Source organism: Anguilla rostrata, chromosome 6, assembly GCF_018555375.3.
Source record: "Anguilla rostrata isolate EN2019 chromosome 6, ASM1855537v3, whole genome shotgun sequence".
Lineage (NCBI taxonomy): Eukaryota > Metazoa > Chordata > Actinopteri > Anguilliformes > Anguillidae > Anguilla > Anguilla rostrata.
The window spans coordinates 52,684,499-52,709,575 of NC_057938.1; the positions used below are offsets into that span (position 1 = coordinate 52,684,499).

Sequence of the window (25,077 nt, forward strand, 5' to 3'; positions counted from 1 at the left end):
AGGGATAGAAAAACAGAGGGATATAGAACCAGAGATAGACACTGAGATATAGAAGGAGAGGGATATAGAAAGGGATAGCGAAAGAGAGGGATACAGGGAGGGATAGAGAGAGAGAGGGATACAGGGAGGGATAGAGAGAGAGTGATACAGGGAGGGATAGAGAGAGAGGGATACAGGGAGGGATAGAGAGAGGGATACAGGGAGGGATAGAGAAAGAGAGGGATACAGGGAGGGATAGAGAGAGAGATATAGGGCAGGACAGACGGAGCGGTACCTTGACGGCCCTCCCTGGCTCGGCTCTCTCCCAGGCCTGCTGTATGGCCCTGATCTGGTCCGCCCTCTCCGTGTCCTTCCTCACCTCCGCCGCCTCGCCGTCGCCATGGTCACAGACCAGCCGCAGGGCCCACTGCGGCCTGCCGGCGTCCAGGGTCTGCGGGGCGCGACGTCGCACCCCAAACAAAAACACCCCCAAAATAAAACACATCAATGAGATATCCGACAGAGTCCCCGATGCTGTACAGCTTCTGTTGCCAAGTTACAGCGGAACCATCGAGCGAGCTTCATCGGTTTCTGGTGGGAGTCTATTCCCCCTCCACACACTCCTACTGGTCCACAGAAACTCCCCTCAGACAAGCAGCTGGACACCCCTGACCCTAAGACATCACCCCCCCACCACCCCCCCACCCCCTTCCAGTTACTCCCTCTGAGCTCAGAAGACTCCTTCTTCAAGCACAACGTGGGTTCTTTTCCCGCCAAGATTCCTTCGAGACTTGTCTGAAATAATTAGCCCTGATTGTTCATTTAGTTTCAGACCTCAGTCTGTCTTTTGTCACTCGTATGAATTGCTTTGTCGCAATGTGCGGCGGTTGATAGTAAAAATTTCCGTCTGCAGCTGTGGTGGAAGATATTGGAGGAGGGAAAAAAAAAAAAGAAAAACCCGACTTTAAAATGAGCTGGTACAACACCACTGCGTTCATAATTCAATGCAATTACCAATCAAGCAAAAAATGCAAGAGGTGATCCCGCCCCCTCCTGTAACCATCTCCGCTTCTCCTTGTCTGAATAAACTGAAAAATTCAGAGTGCCTGCTTGGTCTCCTTTAACCCTTCTAAGGAGTGAGATCACAAATACGTGATTAGAATGTTCTTAACAGAACATTCTAATGCTGATGTCACAATCACGACTGGTGACTGAACGCAGTGGAGTTCTAGAACACCGACTGTTCAAAAGGTTAAAAAAAATAAAAAAAACAGAAATGACATCACAGAAGACGACGTGGAATGGGGAGAGAGAAGAGTGACATGTGACACGGGCGCAAGGAGGCGGAGTCAAGCACTCGCGGAATGCGGAATGCGGACGAACCTGAGCCTCCTGCCTGGACCCGGGTTTGGCAGCAGGCTTCTCCTTCTCCTTCTCCTTCTCCTTCTCCTTGCCCTTGCGGGTGGACTTGGGCGTGGCGCACTTCTGGCTGTCGCCGCTCTGCGTCTCCGCGCTGACGGACGTGGGCGTGTCCTCCTGCTTCTCCATGGAAACTGCGCTCAGAGAAAGGGCGGAGCTATCGTTCAGGCACTTGCATTTGGCTTCTCGGGTTTCACCACCACAGTAAACCACTCATCATACCACACCTTTCATCCTCTAGCTATCTGGCCAAAACAAAAGCATCGCTCACTGTCATCACGCATGGGTGCCAGTGTAGTATAAATTGTAAGGAACTGGTCTTGTAACCTGAAGGTCACAGGTTTGATTCCTGGGAAGGACAATGCTGTTGTACCCCTTGAGCATTGCCTCAGTACATACCCAGCTGTATAAATGGATATAGTGTAAATTCCATGTAAAAAGCTGTGTTGTATGGCTCTGGATAAGAGCGTCTGCTTCATGCCTGCAATGTAATGTAATGTAATTCCACATAGATATGAGAACTTATGATATTAAGAACACGCCATTCAGTCCATGTCTCAACACGTCAGTTCTTCCACTGTTGAGACAGCAGAGAGAGCACTGTGTCAATCATGGTTGTGAACAGCAGAAATACCCGTAAAAGAAGAAAATCTGATGTCTCTTGACTTCAGTGCAAAATCGACCTCTAAGCAATATCCACCTATTGCCCATTCATGAATTTCACATCAACTGCCAATCTTTTCTGGATATGGAAGCCATTGCAGCCACTTTCTTCCCCTCCACTGAACTGTGCAGCCCGGTTTAGATTTCTGACATTTTCCACTCTACCAGGGTATGGCCGACTGATGGAAAAAACCAGGGACACGATCGCAGAGAGCCTTCTCGATATCTCCACCTCTTCCCGATTTGTGCTATGCTACCTTTCTCCAAAAGATATCCAGGGGATCAGGAACTAAAAAGATTGCTAGAAATTACTAATCAGCTGACAGGTAATTAGAAGTATAGTCACACTCGATCTGTAACGGAGAATTAGTAAAAGAGTATATGAACTGGTACTTGTTAAGCCTCTGTCCATCTTATCAGCAGATGACCTTTCCCAACACTGAGAACGAGTTTACAGGCTTATGATGTCAACGATGGCTCCCGCCTTTCAAACCTTATCACAAGCACACAGTCTCTCCCCCCCCCCCCAGTTTGCAGTGTGTGTCAGTGACGGTGCTGACACTCGTGAAAGAGGGAATCTGTACTAGGTGGCAGTGTTGCACTGCAGGAGTAGCTGAGCCCGGCAGACGGCTGCTTCTCTACGGTCTCCTGCTGTCTGAGCCGTGCAGGGGCTGCACCTTGTGTTCTAGGAACACGGAGCACGCAGCGTGTGTGTCAACGTTGCTTTGAACAGGCCGACGCATCCCAACGCATCAGTTATCCTCACCGCTTTCAACAAGCCTGAAGTGGACAGGCAGACCTTCTCACAGCCCAGCAGATTTAACCTCGTACGAAGCTAAGCTGACTGCACTGGTGAGTCTGATCACTCGTCCAAACATTAAACAGTGAGGACCTGACAGTCACCCTCAACACCTGTTGCATGTCATCCACATGCTGCACACTGTCCTTCTGTGAAGTCAGATTATGGGCAAATGTAAAATTCAGTGCACGGTAAAAAAAAAAAAACAGCAACCGTTCTACTGAACATATTATTTTTTTTCTCCCCTCCTCGTGTGTCACCAGGTTAGGTTGAGAAGACAGAGCACCTTTTTTTAATTGGACGATCCTAAACACATCGATTGAGCTTCCCCACCGAAGTGGGGAAGCAGGAGAACGGCAGCCCGTATTGTCGTATTGACAGACGTTCATTGGGGTATTGGAGAACGACGGGCTCGTGCACCGTTACGATCGATAAACGTGGTTTTCATACGCCGTGGGTCGGATCTGTAAAGGTCATCGTCGTATTTAGTGCGCGAGCCCCAAAAAAAACGACGATCGTCCCAGTGGACTGACATAAACTACAACCTCACACAAAGGTAAATAAAGGTAAATAAATATGAAGCTCAGATGAGCTTCCCCTCTATCGTGACGTGCCTGAAACGCACCGCGAGCGTGGGGTGCGGGATGAAAAACGAGCAGCTCTTTTTTCGGGAGCTGCAGCGGGACGGGCCCGTGGCGTCGGGCGTGCTGGTAGGTAGCGCTCTCTGTCGCGGAGGGGAGAAAATGGCGCGCTGCACCAAACAGCTGTCCTCCTCTCGCCCGCCCGCCGCACCGCCTCGGGGAGAACGACCCTGACACACTTTCCCCCGTAGGGAGAGCAAACTCACCCACGCCAAAAAAAACCTCAGAGCAAAACCGCAGAGACGGCTTACAAAGGCAGGAATAAACTGCTCCGCGGTTAGAGCGGCCATTTTATGCAGTCGTGTCACAGTTAACGTATCGAGCCGTAGATCTTCAGACGGCTACCGCTAGCACGTCAGAACAGGACAGATGCGAATCAGTAGCAGTGGCATGAGCAGTCACAGTAGCAGTGATGAATATGCAGGGGTCAAAAGGTGGTTATGTTCCCTTTATCTTTGGAGCGCAAAGTCTGCTTTAACTGACAATCGAGTTTAAATTTTTCATTTTCCTGGCACGCGGAGCGCAGGAGGATGATCCTGTCTGACGGCTGGCCGCGGCGCCTCAGAATCCCACCGGAGGGGCGGGGCCTAAGCTGTGCAGGCGCACACTAAAACAAGCACGGCGAAAGGAACAAGGTGTACGGCCGTACCTTTGGAGTCGTTCCGCTCGGCGTCTCTGAGCGCCTGTACAAAGGCATTCTGGGACGCGTCGAGAGGCCAGCTCCTGTGCAACACCTCGGCCTGGACGATGTACTTGTGGCCCTGCGCAGGGGACAGACAGGAAACACAGTAACCCACGGTAACCCGCACTCCCCCCACCCACGCCTGGACGATGTACTTGTGGCCCTGTGCGGGGGACAGACAGGAAACACGGACACAGTTACCCACGGTAACCAGCGCCCGCCCCCCCCCACCCCACGCCAGGACGATGTACTTGTGGCCCTGTACAGGGGACAGACAGGAACACACAGACACGAACCCACGTAACCCGCCCCCTCCCCCCCACCCCACGCCAGGACGATGTACTTGTGGCCCTGTGCGGGGGACAGACAGGAAACACAGACACAGTTACCCACAGTAACCAGCGCCCCCCCACCCCCCACCCCACCCGTCAGCAGACCTGTTTTGTGAGGACCACCTCTGTCTCTCGGTGCCGAAACGCGCCGTAAATCTTTCACAGTGAGGGACGAGGCGGCGGCAGTCACAGACACTAATTAACAGCCCGACACTGACGATCAGAACCAGGATGTAGTCAAGCTGAGTAACAAGCTGAGCAAGAGTCCTTAATGATCTTCACAGAATCTCGTTAAAAAAAAAGACACACGCTTTCGATACGCGCCGCACACGCAACATCACTGCCGCCAGGAGCGAATATTGATCGACCAGTGATTTACAGACAGACCCCCATTCATCACAGCGGGTTTTGTATAAACGCATTGGCAGTTAGTTAAAATGCAGGCTGATAACACTGAGCGGATCTGATGGGAAAATGGATAATGGCCATCTACTCGTGCACAGTCCAGTGAGCACGCAACGACCTTCATATTTCATAAATCTTTTCAACAATAACAAGCTCGTGGTCTGAATCAAAAAAAAGACGCCCCCCCCCCCAAAAAAAAATGGCAATCATTGGGTCATTTGTTCTCCCATTTGTATGTAAATGCGTATGAGCCCCAACAGTCGAGCACAAATCTGAGAGACCAAAAACGGAAAAATCGGAACGTTATAGTTGTGCCCGTATGTGTGTGTGTGTGTGTGTGCACACATGTGATTATGTGGTGCACACATGTACGCATGTATGTGGATACATCTGTGTACAAGTGCATATGAATGTGTGTACACGTATACATGTGTTTGTTTAGACGTATCAATATATTGTGGACTGTAAGGGGGGGGGGTGTGCGGACAGTATGTTGGGAGGTGGGGGGGGGGTTACTGCTGAAACCGTAAGCGGTTGGGGTGGGGGGCTGGGGGGGGTCTATCCGTGTAGACTGGCAGCTCATTTCTTAGCGGTAAGTAGGCGACTCCGGCGTGTGACAGATCGTTAGGGGCGAACAGGACTGTGGGGGAGATAAGGCTCTGTTAGCAGGACGGCTTTCGTCAGCGCTCCGGTCGGCCGATCCACTGTTCCCTTTTTCTTTTTTTTGTTTGTTTGGTGACATCCAAATAACAAAGCGAGTTGGTAACACGGTCACGTTCCCGGCACGGGGCGAAGGAGCCGTTCTCCACCTGGCCACCGGCTAAGGAACCGGTCGTTCGTAGGTTAGAATCCCGCACAGGATGGCAGTGTTCGTAGCCTTAAATATATAAGCAAAAATCCAGCTGTGTAAATGGATATTGTTGTTGATTGCCACGAAAAAAAAACCTTGTAAGTCTACATTTTGCCATTTTCTTTTATCTCTTTCTTTAAAAAAAAAAAAAAAAGTTCCCATCTAGTTATCTACTGTCGGGATTTCGTGACTCACCAGCTAATACACAACGCTGTCGCTGAGCGTTCCATCCTTTCAGGCGGCACCGAAGTCACGCTACTATTTAAAGCCTGTCAGGAGCGAGCTTATGTCAGGTCACCTCAGATACGTGCGTGCGCTCAGACAAGACACAATGAAGGCAAGGCTGTGTGCTGTTTGTGGTGCGTGAGAGAGAGAGAGAGAGAGAGAGAGAGAGGGAGAGAGAGAGAGAAAAGAGAGAGAGGAGAGACAGGAGAGAGAGAGAGGAGAGGAGAGAGAGAGAGAGAGAGAGAGAGAGAGAGACGAGAGAGAGAGAGAGAGAGAGAGAGGAGAGCAGAGGCAGGAGAGGAGGGATGGAGGGAAGGGGGACGAGGGGACAAGGTGGCAGGGGCTGGAGGGAGGGGGGGGCGTTGGGGTTGGAAATCTTGGCTGTGGATCATTGATCACGTGATACGTCCAAAAACAACCAAATAAATAAATAAATAAATTTTAAGAAAGGGCCTTGAGGCGAAGCGTGTCTCCCTGCAGCCTGCGAGGCACCGGGGCTAATTTGGGGGCGAGATTAGGGGACAGGTCTCATACCGCCGTCTCCGCGGGCTGCTTGTCGCCGCTCTCCCCCGCCCCCCCTCCCGGGGGAGCGGCTGTCGGCCCCGCGTCTCCCTGGCCGCCGCCGGAGCCGCCGCTGTCGCTGGGGGGCGCTACCGAAAAAAAGAGGCGTAAACCAAAAACACGTCACACGGCGAACACCCACAAGTATTTATAGAGCGCGGGGGCCTGGCTAGCCGCTTGATTTGTTTACTTTTTTTTAATGCTTTGTTTCAAAACAAATGGGGGGAGGGGGTTTCATGAAGCAGGGTTACCCAGTTAGCTGCATAGCTGCGCTGAGTAAAACCTCTTTACTGTAGTCTGTGCTCCATATTTGGGAGGGTTCCGGGTTTTTACTCAGCATGGTTATCCAGCTAACTCAGTGATCCTGCTTCGTGAAATACACCCCCCCCCCAGGTCTCCAGTTTAGCGTCGACAGGCAAAACATGCACTCAGCTCCCACAGACGTGCCAGTCAAAGCCAATCGAGGCAAGGGAACGTTTACCGCGGCTATAAATCAATACAGGCAATCAACAGGGAGCTGGGGGAGGCTAACGATGGACATCATGATATCCCACAACACAATTACACCACAGCCTGGGATACGGGGAGAATAATGAGGAGGCGGAGCATTCGTGTAAAAAGTAATGAGGAGGCGGAGCATTCGTGTAAAAAGTAATGAGGAGGCGGGGCTTATGAGCCAAGGCCGAAGCCTCTACTCCGAGTTTTAAAAAAAAGATTAATGGATAAATGAGGAGTATTATTTTACTTATGCGACATAAGAGCATTATGCATTCCATTACTCATAAAGTGTCATAAAATATGTATCAAAGGAAAAATGATTCATACCCCCCCCCCCCCCTTCTCATTTAAAAATCATAATCATAAATCATAAATACTCAGGGAATCTCGCGATCTGACTCACGGCCGGGCCGCCCGTCGGATAAGAACCGGAACGCCGGGATCACGACGCTGCCCTTCCCGGAGGCGCCGGCGACCTCCAGCTCGTGGTCCAGGACCGCCAGCCTGACGTAGACGCCCGGATTGGACGTCTGGACCTGGACGGTGCTGACGTGGTCCGCCGTCACCTTCACGGAGAACCTGGCGGGACGCGGGTGGATGTAAACCGACAGTTGAATTTTAAAAACGGCGAATCTGGCGCCTCTTGCCTGGTGGTAACGGGCTGGCGGGGGCGCTCACCTGCAGAGGACGTTCTTGTCGTTGGGGAGGTAGTAATCCCGAAACTCTCGGACGCAGAAGCTGCCCTGCGGAGCCTCCCGGCCGAGGGAGGGCAGGAGGTCATGTGACCCGATGAGGCGGAGCCTCCACCGCCCGCCCGGGACAGGCGCGTCTCTGGTGTGGGCCTCGGCGACGAAGGTGTAGCCTCCCTGCGAGCCGCGGTTCAACAAAGCGCTCTTAGACCAAGCCCCCCAAATAACACCTCGCCCCCCTCACATCACACCCCACCCCCGCCTCACATCCCCCCCCTCCCCAGCTGACCCCCTCCCCCATCTCAGCTCCCCCCCCCCCCCTCCAGAATCACGCGCTCAGATCTCAAATAGGAAACCAGCAGGTTTTAATTAATCTGCATTAATGGAGACGCTAAAAATTCCCTGACAGGGCTCCAGACATGGTAAAACAGTTGGAAAACAGACGCGAGCCAAGGAAACAGAACTCGCTCATCCTTATAACACCAGGAAAGAAGAAAGAGATCAGTCTCGTCTCTTTGAAGTGAAAACTCAAATGCAATATTCCCATCAGATGCTGCAGTGAAGCTCCGCCCCGTGAAAACAAACTCTGAGGAAGAGGGTGATGAAGAGGCAGGAAGTAACCTGGTTCTGCTTGTACACGCGAGGCTCCACCGTCTGGAAGATCCGTGGCACCTCTTCGCCCGTGTCGTTATCGATGACGTGCAGCACGCAGCCAGGAACCGGAGAGCAGACCTTGGGCACCACCAGCATGTCCTTAGGGACATGAAACACCTCCCTGGACGAGGTGACAAGAAAGAGCTTCTACTACCAGAGAGCTAAGAAGGGTAATTACATTTACATTACGGGCATTTAGCAGACGCTCTTATCCAGAGCGACTTACACAACTTTTACATAGCATTTTACACTGTATCCATTTATACAGCTGGATATTACAGTACCTTGCTCAAGGGCAGTGTCCTACCCGGGAATCGAACCTGCGACCTTTTGGTTACAAGCCCAGTTCCTTACCCACTGTGCTACACTCCGTCCTAATAATACAACCAAGAGGCATTGCTGTAGATCTGGCTTGACCGACAGAATAACTCGACTTCTTTAATTGACCTTAATCAATTAGGGGCCAGCTGTAATGAAGCTGGAGTGGTGGGGTTTGTTGGCCCTTTGTTGTCACCTTAAAATCAGCAGTGGACTCCAGTGAGGTGAGGTGGCTGTTTCAGCATTTACTCGATTACTTCAATTGACCTTAATCAATTAATGACTCTGCTTTATTGGGCACAATTGAGTGCTGAGTACAGACAATGACCTCCACGACCAGGTGCACAGGCACCAGGGCTAAAGCAAGGCCGCTGGGGGGTGGGGGGGGGCGCTTACCTGAAGACCAGGAACCAGGAATTGCTCGGCTGGTCCAGGAATGTCACGGAATAGTCCTTGAACGGAACCCTGGTCTCCTCGTCGCCGTGGCAAGGGTAGTGTTCCGCGGACTTCGGGCTGTTGGAGAAAATGTATCTGCCCGGATACAAAGCGTCAAAAAAAAATAAAAATAATAATAATCACCAATCAGAGTTCTCAGTCGTTTCACTGAGTCATAGCTATTGGCCAGATTACACGGCTATGGCCCCTTGTCTTCGGTTTGGCATTAGAAATGATTTATGAGTTTGGCTGCAGTCAGATTTGCCAAAAAATAAAAAAATAAAAAATTAGAGAAAGAGGCTGAAAAAACGGATTTTTAATGCTGTATTAAAAGGCGAAAGGGAAAAGAACCGGAACATTCCCACTTAAGCAACGTAACCCGGGGCGATGACTGCTTCACTCTGCGAACACAACCCAGCAGGAAACAACGTCACTCTGAAATAACCCAACGAGAGGACGTGTCAAAACAAGGGCCTGTTACGAGAGAGGGGCATTCGAGGTGAAGGAAACGAAGGCTAAAACAGTGAGAAATGTGACTGCAAATGGAGCAGAGTGCTGCAGGTATTGGTCAGAAATACCTGACCAATAGGTGACAGCGGAGGAGAGAGCATCAGATGACATTCATAACCGTGACGTATGAATTCATCCGTTAATTCACTGGTGAATTAGCTTTTAGCTGTGTGGAAACACAGTTCTGCCTCTCCGTGTGGGAGGGCTGGAGCATGGTGTACTGTAGGGGCTCTGAAGACCTTCCCCGATATTAGGAGGAATACCCTTTTTCTGTGGTCCATACTCTTAATAAAACATAACCCGCCATGTTCAAATACAGAGGTCAAAGGTCACAAATGATGATGTTGAATTTGACACGCGTGAACGTTTGTACAAAAAACAAAACTGCACTAAACGCAGCGAAGGTATCATTTTCACATGGCCCGTTATCACGAACCAATCCCGGAGCTCACCAGCGGGAACATGAGCCACGTTTCGGGGAAACCACCGCCGCTGTCTCTGCACCAGGTCGCGTTTGTCTGTGGTGCCAGCGGCAGTGGTGGCGGTTTCCCCGAAACGCGGCTCGCGTTCCCGCCGGTGAGCTCCGAAACCAGCGCAGCAGTTTGGGAAGCCCCCCCCCCCCCCGAGACGAGCGGTGGGACCGGCGCGCGCCGTAATTCAGCGCTAAGTAAGACGCGCCACGCCCCCGAGGCGCCGGATTGGCCGGTTATCCGTTCCGCGGGCCAATTTGGAGCGGAGCGGGGAGGATAAACAGCAGATGGTGCGTCAGGGAGCGGAAAGCAGAACGGAGGAAGAGAAAAAAAAGAGAAGAAGAAGAAGCTAATGGAGAAGCAGGGCCAGGAGATACACTCTTATAAAGACGGGCTCGGGCCAGAGCTCGAGCGACATTTTCGTCTATATATCGCAAAAGAACGCTAATGGGGCAAGTTTGATGCAAAGTGGAGCTTCATACTAAACGTGGTAAAAAAGAAAAAAGGCTGCTTACCTTAACAAAGACACGGCGTGTTTTTCTGCATTGGGTTCCACAGCTGCCCACAGCTTCTGCAGCGTTTCAGAAACCTTCATATTCTCCTGCGTGCCTGGATGAGAACAGAGAGCTTTTACCACAATAACGCAGGCAAAACACATTATTCGATTTGAGTAAAAACACTTCACTCACACACACACACACACACACACACACACACACACGGTACACTGCATCACACTTAACACCATCCCTGGTTCTGTGAACTGTGGACGGCTTTACTTACAAAACGACTTTTCAGGGGAAATACAATGACAGTGCAATGTCGCAGAAAAAATAAATCTTTTTTAGAAGCAGGCTGACACAGAAGTAGCCAGGCTGACAGTTATAAATCCATTTTAAATGTTTTCATTTTAAATGTGACATGAAAAAAAACGTACCATAATTTATCTCCTGCGTAAAATTGTTGCAAGAATATACCAAGGAATGATGGACAACTGTAACATATCAACTGTCAAAGAATCATTTTAAAAGCGTGAACTGAATTGTAGATTTCTTTAACGCCATTAATTCCAGATCTTCGGCCAATTCTGTGTCGTTGGTTTACATTCACTCACAGCGTGATTCCAGACACAGCAAGTACCTGGCCACTGCAATACGAAGCGCACAGTTAAAAAAAAAAAAAAAAAAAAAAGAGGATTTTATTGACTCGTATCCCTTAAGAGGTTACGAATAAAACACAGCCAAAGACGGAGAAGGAAGAGAGAGAGAGAGAGAGAGAGAGGGAGAGAGAGAGAGATTTAAAAACCCTTTTATTGGGACATTGTTTAACCACAGAAATTACTGTACTTCAAAACAAAAATAATATACAAGCAACATAGAGAAAACCAAATAACAAACTAACCACAGGCAGAAAAGAGATAAATAGCTAGAGAAGAGGGATAGAGCGAGAGAGAGACAAAGAGAGAGAGAAGAGAAACATATACACTTCCATTTTCTTATATAAAAAAACATCCAAACTCCATCAGCAAAAAAAAAAATTAAAAGAAAATAATAAAAATTCAAAGGATCAAAAACCAAGATTAAGCCCCCCTTCCTCATCCACATGACATAGCACCATATTTACTCCCCACAAGTGCTCAAAAAGCTGAGGGAGAGAGAGAGAGAGCGAGCGAGCGAGCGTGCGGGCAGTCTCAGATCGGCCCAGCGTTCTAGCTGCCGGCGAGCCGAGGTCCAGTGAGCTGGGACCGAACACCGCGCTGCAGATTGATTGATTCGGGATGAGACAGACGCCGTAGGCCCCGGCGATAAATAGGGCCTGCCTCAAAGCTCCCTCCCAGAAGTCGTCCCGACCGCGGCTGTCGGGAAATGGCGAAGGGGGGGGGGGGGGGGGGGGGGGGGGGGAGGTGCGAGGCCGTGACCTCATTTCGCTCTCCCTGACCTGTCACGGCTAATCGGCGTCACCGAGAGAGATTGACGCCCCCCCCCGCGACCCGGCGGCGGTGTGGACTGAACATGTTGCCGCGTCAACCCTGGCGGAACTGGCGGAGTGGAATTATTAATAACGGAACATCAGTCTGTGTCAATAGAATCGGAATCAGGACCGCTGCAGCGCTGTACCTCATCACAATCAGTAACCTACTGTACTGATTACGGTACCCTAACCTACTACTGTACCCCAATTACTCTGTAAATCAGCCTTTTCTTAAACTATGGGTGGTGTAGCACACTGTTATCTGCTCTGGTGGGGTTTTGGACCTGGACAAACACACCTTTACCTGTTCTGGTGGTGTTTTGGACCTTTACCTGTTCTGGCAGCGTTTTGGACCCTTACCTGCTCTGGTGGCGTTCTGGACCTGGCGGGTGTGAAAGCCTTTCCAGGTAGCCTGCAGCATGGTGGCGGCCATGTTCTCCGTCTCTGTGGGATCTCTGTTGGTCCACGTCTCCGGCGTTTCTGTCGCTGGGCCTGCACGATGGGGAAAAAGCACACAGAGAGGTTGGGTCCCGGAATGAGTCTGTAGTCCACTAGGCCATACTAGTATGTGTATTTGAAGGGCCCCGGAAAGGTATTGAATTTTGAAATTTGGGTCCTGATATTAAAGCGTTTAAGATCCAGGGCTCAGTTGCCACAGCGACGAACTCACCCGCACAGGTGTCCTCCCTCCCTCCCTGCCCCAGGGAGGGGTCGCGCGTGAGGGCCCGGAGCGCGTGCACCTCCTCCGGGGCGAGCCCCCGCCCCAGCGCTGAGGTCATCGCGTGGAGCAGCGCCTCGTTAAACACCTGCGCAAAAAGAGCCGGGCGTCGTCACGGAGACCGGCGAGCCTGGTTTCCAGGTTCCATCCCATCACGTGTAAAAAAATATTAGGGCTGTTTTTTTTTTGGTTTTTTTTGGTGCTGTTTTTTTGGCAGCGTTTCGCATCACAGCACGGACTTCTATCCCAGCCTGTCCCTTCATTTGGGTTAAAATTTAAAAACGGCTCAAAGGTTCCACACTAATCTCTCAGCAGTTGCTCTTGAATTTCAGATTCATGAGCTGCGGGCTGTGGAGTAGTGGAATGGGTAAATGCACAAAAGCGCGCCCAACGGCCAGTTATTCACTTTACAGAGCCGCACTTTCATAAGAGAGAGAGCGCGTGCCTCACCTCAAAGTGCCCTTTGACTCCGGGGGAGGCGCGCAGCGAGGGGGGGCAGTGAGCGGACTCCAGCTCCGTCATGGCCGCCGGAAGTTCCCGCTCCTCAGCGAAGGCGTTCGCCACTCTCCCCAGGGCCCGCAGGATCCCCGCGGCCTGCTCTGTGAACCGCAGGCTCTCCTGGAACAGGGGAGAGGGAAGCCTGTCACCGTGGGCCGAGGTGCTGTTCCCCCCCCCCCGCACTCCCAGCATCCCTCTTCTTCCCTCGCCGTCGCCATGGGCGACGTGCGCTCTCTCTCTCGCGCGCCCGCCAGTCACCCCTCGGGGGTGCGGGGCCCAGATTTTCATACTTTAAATCATCGCCATGGCAGCGGTTTTCCCTCCATCTTTCCTCAGCCAATCAGCAGAGTTTCTCCTGGCTGAGGTGTCCAGGCATGTGCGCAGTTTACATTCATAAATGGGATATGACAAGGACAAACAGATCGGCGGGAAGAGAGAGAGACAGAGACAGAGCAAGAGAGAGAGGAGATTGAGAGAATAAGAGAGAGAGAGGAGAGAGGGAGAGAGAAAAAGAAAGTGAGAGAGAGAGAGAGAGAGACAGAGACAGAGGCAGAGCAAGAGAGAGAGGAGATTGAGAGAATAAAAGTGAGAGAGGAGATTGAGAGAATAAGAGTGAGAGAGGAGAGAGGGAAAGAGGGAGAGAGAAAAAGAAAGTGAGAGAGAGAGAGAGAGAGAGACAGAGGCAGAGCAAGAGAGAGGGAGAGAGAATAAGAGTGAGAGAGGAGAGAGGGACGGAGAGAGAGAGAGAGGGAGAGAATCACTGACATCCAGATGCACATTGCCTACGGTTGCTATGGAGACGCCTACCTTGTCCAGGTGTGGCATGACGCTCTCCTCGTCGCCGAAGACGAAGGGCGTGGTGCTGCACAGATGGACGTGGTAGCCCAGCGGAGCCCTCGGGGAGAAGCGCAGGACGTGCCGCCTGCCGCACAACACGATTGGACGACACCAGTGAGCCAATCGCACGCCTCCGCCACAGTCTGACCGGGTTCAGAGCTGGAGCATCAGTACTGCTGACAGCAATCGCGTGATGCCGTAAACGGCGTTCTTAAAAACCGTCCGTTTGTTTACTGAGCCCAGACACGGCCTCCATCTTGACCCCTCTGCTCTACATAATTTCCCCATTGCTCAGACCTAAGATGGCTGCCATCTTTTCTTCCCCCCCTCCCCAGACTGATATTATGCAGGGAAGATCAGATTAGATAAAAGCAAATGTTCCCATAAATATTCAAAAGTGGAAGGTTAAGCGAATGCTTCTCAGCAAATTGTTTTTTTGTTTTTTTTTTGTGTTCAGGTAGGAGCAGAGACGTCAGGGAAGAGAGCGAACAGTGAGAGCTCTTTATTACCCGACTGTCACAATCCGTCCCCCCCCCGCCTGACCTCCCCATCCAGCCTTCCTGCTTCAAGGACTCAGATCTCTTAACAGAAACTCTTTTATCCGCAGCGCACATTTAGAGATCAAACCAATATACTGCGCACGGACATTCTTCATTTCTTTAGCTTTGCTTTGAGAAACAGTGTTCTGCACGCCAATGTGATCGTCAAACACGAAAGAAAAATCTCCTTCTCTCACATGGCTGTTCACCTCAGTTTTATGTATAAAAAAAGGTGACTGTACACTATATGGCCAAAAGTATCTGGACACCCCTTGGTCTGGGGCTGAATTCCACGGTTTGGGCTCGACCCCTTTGTTCCGGTGATGGCAAATCGTAACGCTACCACATGCACTCACATTCTTTCCCCGCTGGGTGCCCAGCACAATCGGAACCATGTGACCCAGCCTGCGATCGGACCCCGGACCTTTCCGGGTTCGGCACAGGTATCCGCTCTAACCCGACGGGCAGCGGACCGACCGGGCGGGGCACGGGTACCCGCTCAGTGCCCGAAAATCTCACCCGGGGGGGAGGCAGAGCACGGCCGCTTTGGCGGAGGTGGTCTGCACGGTCAGGACGGGCAGGCGGAAGCGGGCACTCTTCCACGAGAACGGCTCGGCCGCCAGGGACGCCGGGCGAAACGCCGAGGGGTCCTTCTCTGGAAAACCCAAAAAAAAGAAAAAAGAAATGAATTTTAAAAATGAGATTACACTCGCTGGAAAACCCCGCCCCCCCAAAAAAAGAGAAAAGAAATTAATTTGATTCACACTCGCTGAACATGACCTTTTTCCACGAGAGCTATTACAATGTGGCTGAACTTGCAGCTGTGATACGGAGTGTAGCACAGTGGGTAAGGAACTGGGCTTGTAACCAAAAGGTCACAGGTTCGATTCCCGGGTAAGGACACTGCCGTTGTACCCTTGAGCAAAGGTACTTAACCTGCACTGCTTCAGTATATATCCAGCTGTATAAATGGATACAGTGTAAAATGCTGTGTAAAAAGTTGTGTAAGTCGCTCTGGATAAGAGCGTCTGCTAAATGCCTGTAATGTAATGCAATGATACTGTATGCTTCCGTTTTCCCTCCCATTCTGGAGCACGGTGAGCTATTAGCAGCCAGACGCTATTAAACGGCGGTTTAAATACGAACAGCCAGTTTATAATGAGGACCGGGGCGACGGCGGATTAGCACTCAAAACACCGCACACAGGCCAAAGTTGAAACATCAAACTTCTTCATCTAAAAATGAAGCATTTATCCAACAGTGCTCAGCCTCCTCCGAAATTATGTAAAACATAATAAAGTCTTTTAAAAATCCCGACAGCGAGGGCCATACTGGGGATAATACCAAAAACTGCCATACAACAATTATTTTACCGCTTCCAAACAGTAATTATGTAGGTGTGCTTTTTGCAATGACTGGAACAATATCCTGGTTTAAGAAGGAAGCCTACGACACTCCCTGTCGAGAGGTATCTCACCGGTTTTATGTTATTACCTAAGATCTATGCTGTTTTTCACTGACACAGCCATCTGTTTTTTTTTTTGTTATTGTCTCTTTTGTGACTTTATTGCTCTTGGTATGCAGAGAGAGAGGTGGAGGAGAGAGTGATTGTGTGTGTGTGTGTGTGTGTGTGTCTGTGTGGGTGTGTGCGTGTGTGTGTGTGTCAGTGCGTGGGTGGGTGTGTGCATGTGCGTCTGTGTGTGTGTGCACGTGTGCATGTGAGAGAGAGAGAGAGAGAGGGATAAGGAGAGAGACAGATATTTAGAGAGAGAGTTATTGTGTGTGCATGTGTGTATGTGTATGTGAGACGGGGAGAGAAAGATAGGGAGAGAGGGAAGGAGGGAGGGGGAGAAAGGGAGGGAGAAAGAGAGGGAGGGAGTGAGAGGGAGGGAGAGAGGGAGTAAAATAACGAATCTCTCCCTGGCCTTCCCCACCTTCATCAGCAGTCTCTCCCCAGTGCAGCAGTGCGGAGAAGCTGGTTAAGATTTCTGTGGCCGTCAGACTGTCCACAAACAGGAAGTGAGCGCCCGTCTCGTCTGCCGCCTGAGAAAGATCAGACACAGGCCCGCGTTCAGGCTTCTTTAACAGACAAAGAGCCCTGTCCTACTATCAGCCGGGGAAAAGGGAAAAAGACAAAATGATCTGTACGCGGAGGCTTTGAAGGGTAGTCTCCAGAGATGATCTCTCTCTCTTTCTTTGTGCAAAATGTTCCCATTCTCCCATCGTAATTGCAGGTAGCAGGAGCCGTAAATAAAACAAATAGCCTGAATCTCTCAGTTGTGCCAGCGCGTTTTTGTGGTGTTTTGCACACACTAGGACAAAAGCATTTATAAAAGGTAAACTCTCAACACCACGTCCCTCCGCATGCACACACACGCACACACACACACACACACAGCGCATCTGCTGTCATGCAGGTCTTTCATTCTTTTACATATTATAACCGTAATTTGACACAGTCCTATAAAACACACTCAAAAACAAAATTTTAAAAATAAATATATTCACAAATATTCACAAATCTTGATAATACATCACTTCAGAATGTTTGCAGTGCACAGCAGCCCCACACAGCGCCCCCTGCTGGTGTGCATGGTAAACGGTAGCGGGAGCGGTGTGCGCTCAGGTGCCGGAGAGCGGGGGGCCGGTCGTACCTGCGCGTTCCCTGGAGCAGGCGCGACCGAGGAGCCCTGCTGCCGGGACGTCCCGGGGAACCCTGCCGCCCCACCCGCTGCGGTCTTAGCGCCGTTCTGACCAAAAAAAAAATTATAATAATAAATAAATAAATATGAACAAACAAACAAACACCTCAGCGTCAGCGTGCTCAATGCCACGCCTCGCCACACGCAGCTGGGATCTGCTACATCTCCAAAACATTACCTGAAATTTTAGTTAATTTCACCCGTGAAATCTAATCAAATTTGCATTTAAATGCCCATAGACGTCTATAGTGCTTTTCCCCCCCATTCACACATTTAATTAGAATTAATTTCCTAAATTTGCTGAATTAAAATGCCGTTTTAAAAAAAATAAAAAAACACATCTGTGAAACTCACTCCAGATTAAGAGTGTCTGCTAAATGCCAGATGAGTTTATTTATTTATTAAAGGGTGCTGACGCCATCCCGGCTCTCAAAGGGCACTTATTAGCACGAGTGTTCTCAGAGGCTGGAGAGCCGCTCGTGTTAGCAGCAGCACTCCAACGCCCTGGCCTGGCTGCTTCAGACAGGACTGGAGGGTTCCCCGAATCTCTGACGGAAAAAAAACCAGACGATCCGAGCCAGACGCGCCATATATAAATAAACATGCGAGGGTAGGCCAGACTGCAGGCCACAAAATACTGCGCTGCATCGTCTGCATTAATTCTCCCCGTTAAAAACAAAAAAAAGTACGGATTTTGAAAATTAAAAAATAAGCTTGACTGGGAACCATTTATGAGGAGCAAGCTACGTGATATCACTTAAAACATTTCCTAAGAACGTACATACAATTTTACCATGACAACTGAAATGTTTTTAAAAAATCACCATTACTCTTTGTCCTTACACTAAATTAAAGTACTACAATTATGTTATGACAGCTAGAATGTTTTTTTTTTAAAAGCTTGAATGCTTTAATCAATATCTAAACATCTACACGGTTGGAAAGATTAATTTGGAAATAAAGTGCACAGACAGTTTTGTGGCTGGCCTTTGGATCAATGGTGACTTGGATTCCCCTCTCAAATACATCACCTTCATGTGGGACTTCTGGGCCTGATGGGCGTACGTGTTCGGCTTGTGAAAAATCATCAGAGTCCTGAAATGCAGCAGAAACATCCAGGGATTTCAGTGTAATTAATCCCACGTACAAAGATATACCATAACACACATTGAAGGCCCAAAGGGAGCCGGATATATGACCGTGATAAGGCAGCCTTACTGGAAACACGTGCACAGATCGTCCAAGTCGATCCAGGTCTCCCGAAGCACAGGTCTCTCAGGCACAGAGGCGTCCCGGGACTTCTCCAGTGGGGGGGTCGTTCCCGCGCCTTGTTTGGGTTTCTCTGTCTCCTGCGGCGATTCGGGTACTTCCCGGTCTGCGGAGCGCGAACACACGCAGCATGCCGACGGAGAACGAACCAATCACAAACGTGGCACAGAGAGTGCGCTGGCCAATCACTGCTGCCACAGAGCCATGGGTTTCATTCATTCCAATATGTGCAGTGAAGGAGAGGTCAGCGGGGGAGCGTGGATGGGGACAGGGGAGGCGTGCGCCCTTCCAAACCGCACAGAGTTCAGAGACAAACAAACGGACAACAAATTACTTTCAACTTCTATTTAAAGCTACGCCACGCCACACCACACCACACCGTACCAGACCAATACCAACCGCCTCACTGTTGAACGGAAATAATTATTTGGCGGCCATCTTGCGAAGCGTAATTTCAAACTCTTGCTCAGTCAGTCAGGTACAGACAGACAGACAGATCCTTTTACGCAACGCGTCGCCGTCAGAACAAATGCATTATGGGAAAAGGGCAAGGTCATCGAGCAGCGGCCATCATCGCAGCAAGTCTGTCAGCGAGCGCGACAGGTTATGTAACTTACAGACATGCACACGGTTTTAAAGTGGAGCCGACAAATGACATTCAGATGCGTTCACACCGTAGAACCAATGTTTTTGGATCAGGGGGTTGTCACTTTCTCTGTTTTTTTTTCTTCTTTTTTTTTTTTTAAGAATTCCAACGCTCAATGAAAACATGCCAGAAATAAATATAATTTCCAAAAACTCAACTGGGGGGGGGAAAGGGAGGGTGGTGGTGTTTCTGAATCGCAGGGGCACACCGTTAACAGGCACACGGACGATCTCACCGTCGGCGATCCCGTCGCGGTTCGCCTTGTCCTCTGCTGTCACCTAAGGAAGACAGAACGAGGCGTCTGAGCATGCTCAGTAGGGCTCGAGCCCGACACCCGGAGACAGCGCGAGGATGAGGGTGTATTCCTGCAGCGATCCTCCCAGACAGAACAGACAAGAGACGAAATAACACACAAATACAACCCGGTAATAACAGTAATTAAACCCCTCTGGAATCCGGAATACAGTCAGCTGCCAATTATCTAAGGGGGGGGGGGGGGGTAATAAAAGGCCAGAGGATAGAAAAGAACATAAACATAAATACTGCTGATGGCATGATCAATATTGTACAACACCAAACCTTTTTAATTTCAACGTGTGTACATTTTGCACTGAACACACACACACACACAGCCCTCAGTCTGTTTGTGTCATTTTGGGAACCCTTAAAAAAAACACATGAGAAATCCACCGCTCCGTTACCGGTTGAGCGGCTGTCTCTCAGCGCCCTGGCGAAAGGTACTGCAGGAGACCGCACGCACCTGCTCACTGCAGCACCGGGTCACACCTGAGTACGGTGGGCCAGCGAGAGCCGTCCAAAAACCGCGTATCGTCCTCCTCCCCACCCCGCTACCCCTCCCCTCCCTCCCTCCAAAGAGGCAGTCACGATGGTGTTAAAAACACCAAAAACACTGGGGAGCACCGAGACAGAGACAGAGACAGAGAGAGAGAGAGAGAGACAGAGAGAGAGAGAGGGAGAGAAAAAAAAAAAATTTTTTCCACACCCTCCACACAGAAATCAGCCATTTCCAAGCCCAGGGAAATGTGCTACTGTGTGGAGATTTAAATGCAAGGACAGGAATAGAGCCTGATTGTATTAGCAATAATGGAAATAGCCACATATTTGGACATACCCCTCTAAATCTTATACCAAATGTAACACAGAGAAATAACCCTGACCGTGCTGTAAACAAAAATGGTAGGGAGTTAGTGCATCTCTGTCGAGCCTTAGGCCTGTACATTCTTAATGGCAGGATCAGAGGGGACTCTTTAGGAAGGTTCACTTACTGCTCAGCTCTTGGGACTAGTGTAGTCGACTATGCCATCACTGACATGGACCCCTCTTTCATCAGTGCATTCACTGTTAGACCACAAACCCCATTTTCAGACCACTGTCAAATCAATGTGTACCTAAAAAGAATTGGACAACCCAAGAAAACTGAAACACAGCCCTCTAAGCTGTATAATCTCAATCAAACATACAGATGGGCTGCAAACAGCATGGAAGAATTTACCAAAGCAATCAGTTCGACTGAAATAACTAACCATATTAACAGTTTCATTTTAACATCATTTAAACCTGACCAAAGTGGTGTAAATCTAGCAGCTAAAATGATAAATGAAATCTTCCATCAATCAGCATTTAAAGCTAACCTCAAAAAAACTAACAAGAGAATAAATCAGAAACAAAATCTTGAAGAAAAATGGTTTGATGATGAATGTAAATCTACTAGAAAAAAGCTAAGACAACTATCAAATTTGAAACATCATCAGCCACAAAACCCTGACCTGCGCCTCAAATATTGCGAAATCCTTTCATTATATAAACAAATGTTAAAACAAAAAAAACAAAAACAAATTCATGAAACTCTAAAAGAGATGGAAGATTCCATTAACCAAAATCAGTTCTGGGAAAAATGGAATAACTTAAGTAACAAAACACCTGAAGAATTAGCCATCCAAAATTGTGAAATTTGGAAAAACCATTTTAAAAGCCTATATACAGAATTCTCTCAGGATGATTTCAATTTGGAACAAAAACTAATTCAAGAAAAACTGAAGATACTTGAATCAACAATCAAGGACAACCAGAATCCCCTGGACAACCAAATTACTCTAAAAGAACTAAATGAAAAAATCCAAAAACTCAAACCTAAAAAAGCTTGTGGCCCTGACAGTATCAGAACAGAAATGCTTAAATACAGCACCCCTGAGCTGCAGAAGGCCTTACTTAAGTTATTCAACCTAATATTACAAACAGGCTGCTTCCCTGAGATCTGGAGCCAAGGGCTTATATCCCCAATCTACAAGAGTGGAGATAAATTCGACCCCAATAACTACCGAGGCATTTGTGTGAGCAGTAATCTGGGGAAGGTTTTCTGCGGTATTCTTAACGCCCGAATACAAGCCTTCCTTACCGAACACAATGTCTTGAGTAAGAGTCAGATTGGTTTTCTTCCAAAACACCGCACAACTGACCATATTTACACCCTACACACCCTAATCAACAAACATGTATACCAAAAAAATAAAGGAAAAATCTTTGCATGCTTCATTGACTTCAAAAAAGCATTTGATTCAATCTGGCACGAGGGCCTATATTATAAAATCCTACAAAGTGGTGTAGGGGGTAAAGTGTATGACATAATTAAATCAATATATGTAAAAAACAAGTGCGGAATAAAACTTGGCAAAAAAAGAACTGATTTCTTCACGCAGGGGCGTGGGGTGAGGCAGGGCTGCAGTTTGAGTCCAACATTGTTCAATATATATATCAATGAATTAGCGGTGTTACTGGAACAATCTTCAGCTCCTGGCCTCACCCTAAACAACACAGACGTTAAATTCTTGCTCTATGCAGATGACCTGGTCCTGCTGTCACCCACTAAACAAGGATTACAGCAGAACCTGGATCTGCTAGAGCAATACTGTCAGAACTGGGCACTGACGGTAAATTTGAAAAAGACAAAGATTATGATCTTCCAAAAAAAGCCCAGATCTCAGGAAAACAGATACCTCTTTACTCTAGGAAACACCGTCCTAGAACACACACTAAGCTATGACTACCTAGGACTAAAAATCAGTGCGTCAGGGAGCTTTGGCCTAGCAGTGAATGCATTAAAAGAAAAAGCCCGCAGGGCTTTTTATGCGATTAAAAGGAGATTCCATACAATAAATATTCCCATTAGAATCTGGTTAAAAATCTTTGACTGTGTCATCCAGCCTATCATGCTGTATGGAAGTGAAATATGGGGTCCACTCAGTCAGCAAGACTACACCAAGTGGGAGAAACATCCAGCTGAAACCCTGCATGCAGAATTCTGTAAAAACATACTAAAAGTACATAGAAATGCCCCTAACAATGCATGCAGGGCTGAATTAGGCAGATTTCCGACTCTCATTCAAATTCAAAAAAGGGCATTAAACTTTATTGAACATCTAAAAATGAGTCCAACAGACTCCTTACAATTCTTGGCACTCCAAACCCAAGAGCTCAGCCCAGGAAAGTATCCCCTCAGTCAGCTGGTTCTGAACCTCTCTAGACTAACATTAACACATACTAATGCAAACCAGCTTCAGACCAGCACTGCTTCACAACAGCCCATTAGAGTCAACCAAATTATAAAACACATCAAAAACTCCTATCTGGACCACTGGAACAAAGAAACACAATCCCAAAATAAACTGAATTGTTATCGGGCCCTAAACAGAGAATACAATTTGGCAGAGTATCTCTTCTCTGTCAGAGATACAAAGCAGAGACAAATCCTGACCAAGTACAGGCTCAGTGACCACACCTTAGCAATTGAAAAAGGAAGGCACAAAAAAACATGGCTACCCAAAGAAGAACGTATATGTGGTCACTGCAAGACAGGAGAGGTAGAGACAGAGATGCACTTCCTGTTATATTGTGAAAAATATTCGCAGATAAGGGAAACATATTTTAATAAGATACAAAATTCAACATTCCTAAACAAATTTCCCTCCCTAAAAAATGACGAAAAGCTGCGAGTTTTATTAGGAGAAGGAGCGACAGCCTCACTCGCAGCTAGATACGTTTTTGCCTGTCACAGCCTGAGGGACAGTGGGTGAGCATCCGGCAAACATATGTATGTGTGTATGTATATATACATATGTGTTTGTATGTATATGTGTGCGTATGTATATGTGTGTGTGTATGTGTGTGTGTATGTATGTATGTACATAATTGTATATATATATATATATATTATGGTGTGTATGTGTACATGTATATAATATAATTAATTCAATTCAGCTAATTTAATAGATAAGTATTATGTTCCTATCATTTGTGCTGTTATCGTTGTTGCTGCTTGTCTTCTTTTTTCCTTTTTATTATATATTCTTACTGTAGTTGATTGCTGTTGTCACTACGCTTTGGCAATATGTATTTTTAAATATGTCATGCCAATAAAGCATTTGAATTTGAATTTGAGGGAGAGAGAGAGAGACAGAGAGAGAGAGACACAGAAACAGAGACAGAGAGAGAGAGAGGGAGAGAGACAGAGAGACAGAGACAGAGAGAGAGAGAGAGAGATAGAGAGAGAGAGAGAGGGAGGGAGAGAGGGAGAGGGAGAGGGAGAGAGAGATAGAGAGAAAGAGAGGGAGAGAGAGACGGAGAGAGACAGAGAGAGAGAGAGGGAGAGAGAGATAGAGAGAGAGAGAGAGGGAGAGGGAGGGAGAGAGAGAGGGAGGGAGGGAGAGATAGAGAGAGAGAGGGAGTCTCTACGGGAGGATTACAGAGCAGAACTAACAGCCAATTTCCACGTCCTGGTGAAGGGGCGCAGGCTTCGGCGCCTCATTACGGGCTTTCGCTCCCGTTAAAAACCCACTTCCGCCGTCCGCCCGCGCCTCTCCTTTAATCGCGGACAACAACGTGTATGACACACAGGCGCGAAACACAGGCCATTAGCGATAACGTTACAAAAACCCACCCCAAGGGAAAACACCGATATTGTCAGGAATTACAGCTAAAACGTTTAATGCTTAAAGTTGTTTTTCTCTCCCCTCGATCTTTCTGGAACTGGTGGTAATTGGCCAGTGATTTTTTTATGTGGGTGAAAATGACGAGCGGCTTTGTACTAGACTACATCTGTCACAGGCCCAGGTTTGATTGACAGGGCTCAGGGATCAACTCACAGGAGCAGAGGCTAGAGAAAAAAAGGCTTCCAAACAGTAACCCACCTACAAGCTTAGATCACCAAGCTTGTAGGTGTCCACTGACTACGGTAAAACACCTTGTCGAATAATTGCCCTTCTTACTCAGTAAAAAAAATCTTGTTTTTAAAAACAAGTACTATTTTCAATATAATATACGAAAGCATTAAAAAAATGCATATTGGAAATAGTTTATTTTCTTAAGTACCACAACGGAGAGGAGATAAAAGCAGCCGAAGACTACAGGATATGGACAGCGCACCACTACTTGCGCCACACATTACGCAAGAGGGCAATTATCTTCTGCACAGGGGGAACGGAGCATAACGATGCCCCGAAGAGACAGAGGCACTGACGGCTCGTGATCTAACTGCGCTGCTTTTATTCCCCCCATCGCTAGGATACGTGACCTCTGTCGTTACGTAAACAACGCACAGGGGTTCTACACTTTGACCCCCTATGGAGCGTTCCACCCGTTTCCAGGGAAACAGGTCGCAGTTGCCTGGGGTCAAAATTTAAAAAATCAGCCACTAGTATAAACAAATCTGTGATACGTGCAATATGAACACTGCCGTTTATCTTGTAAACAT

At 48.4% G+C, this 25,077-nt stretch overlaps 1 protein-coding gene across 3 annotated transcripts in view; it reads right to left on the reverse strand.

Annotated features, from left to right (window-relative positions):
* The window catches only part of adgb (androglobin), a 55,879-nt gene that overhangs the window by 9,490 nt on the left and 21,312 nt on the right, over positions 1–25,077 (reverse strand). For 2 of the 3 annotated variants that reach the window (XM_064340497.1, XM_064340499.1), the window contains exons 14-32: positions 19,519–19,588; positions 18,614–18,770; positions 18,427–18,490; positions 17,348–17,443; positions 16,628–16,736; positions 15,213–15,348; positions 14,125–14,239; positions 13,270–13,437; positions 12,772–12,907; positions 12,462–12,593; positions 10,646–10,739; positions 9,112–9,246; positions 8,365–8,518; positions 7,733–7,920; positions 7,458–7,633; positions 6,530–6,645; positions 4,151–4,262; positions 1,363–1,532; positions 275–430 (exon numbers count right to left, since the gene is read on the reverse strand). In XM_064340497.1, the coding sequence (XP_064196567.1) occupies positions 275–430; positions 1,363–1,532; positions 4,151–4,262; positions 6,530–6,645; positions 7,458–7,633; positions 7,733–7,920; positions 8,365–8,518; positions 9,112–9,246; positions 10,646–10,739; positions 12,462–12,593; positions 12,772–12,907; positions 13,270–13,437; positions 14,125–14,239; positions 15,213–15,348; positions 16,628–16,736; positions 17,348–17,443; positions 18,427–18,490; positions 18,614–18,770; positions 19,519–19,588 (2,484 nt within the window). The remainder of the gene's footprint in view (positions 1–274; positions 431–1,362; positions 1,533–4,150; positions 4,263–6,529; positions 6,646–7,457; positions 7,634–7,732; positions 7,921–8,364; positions 8,519–9,111; positions 9,247–10,645; positions 10,740–12,461; positions 12,594–12,771; positions 12,908–13,269; positions 13,438–14,124; positions 14,240–15,212; positions 15,349–16,627; positions 16,737–17,347; positions 17,444–18,426; positions 18,491–18,613; positions 18,771–19,518; positions 19,589–25,077) is intronic. The other variant, XM_064340498.1, reaches the window with a different exon arrangement.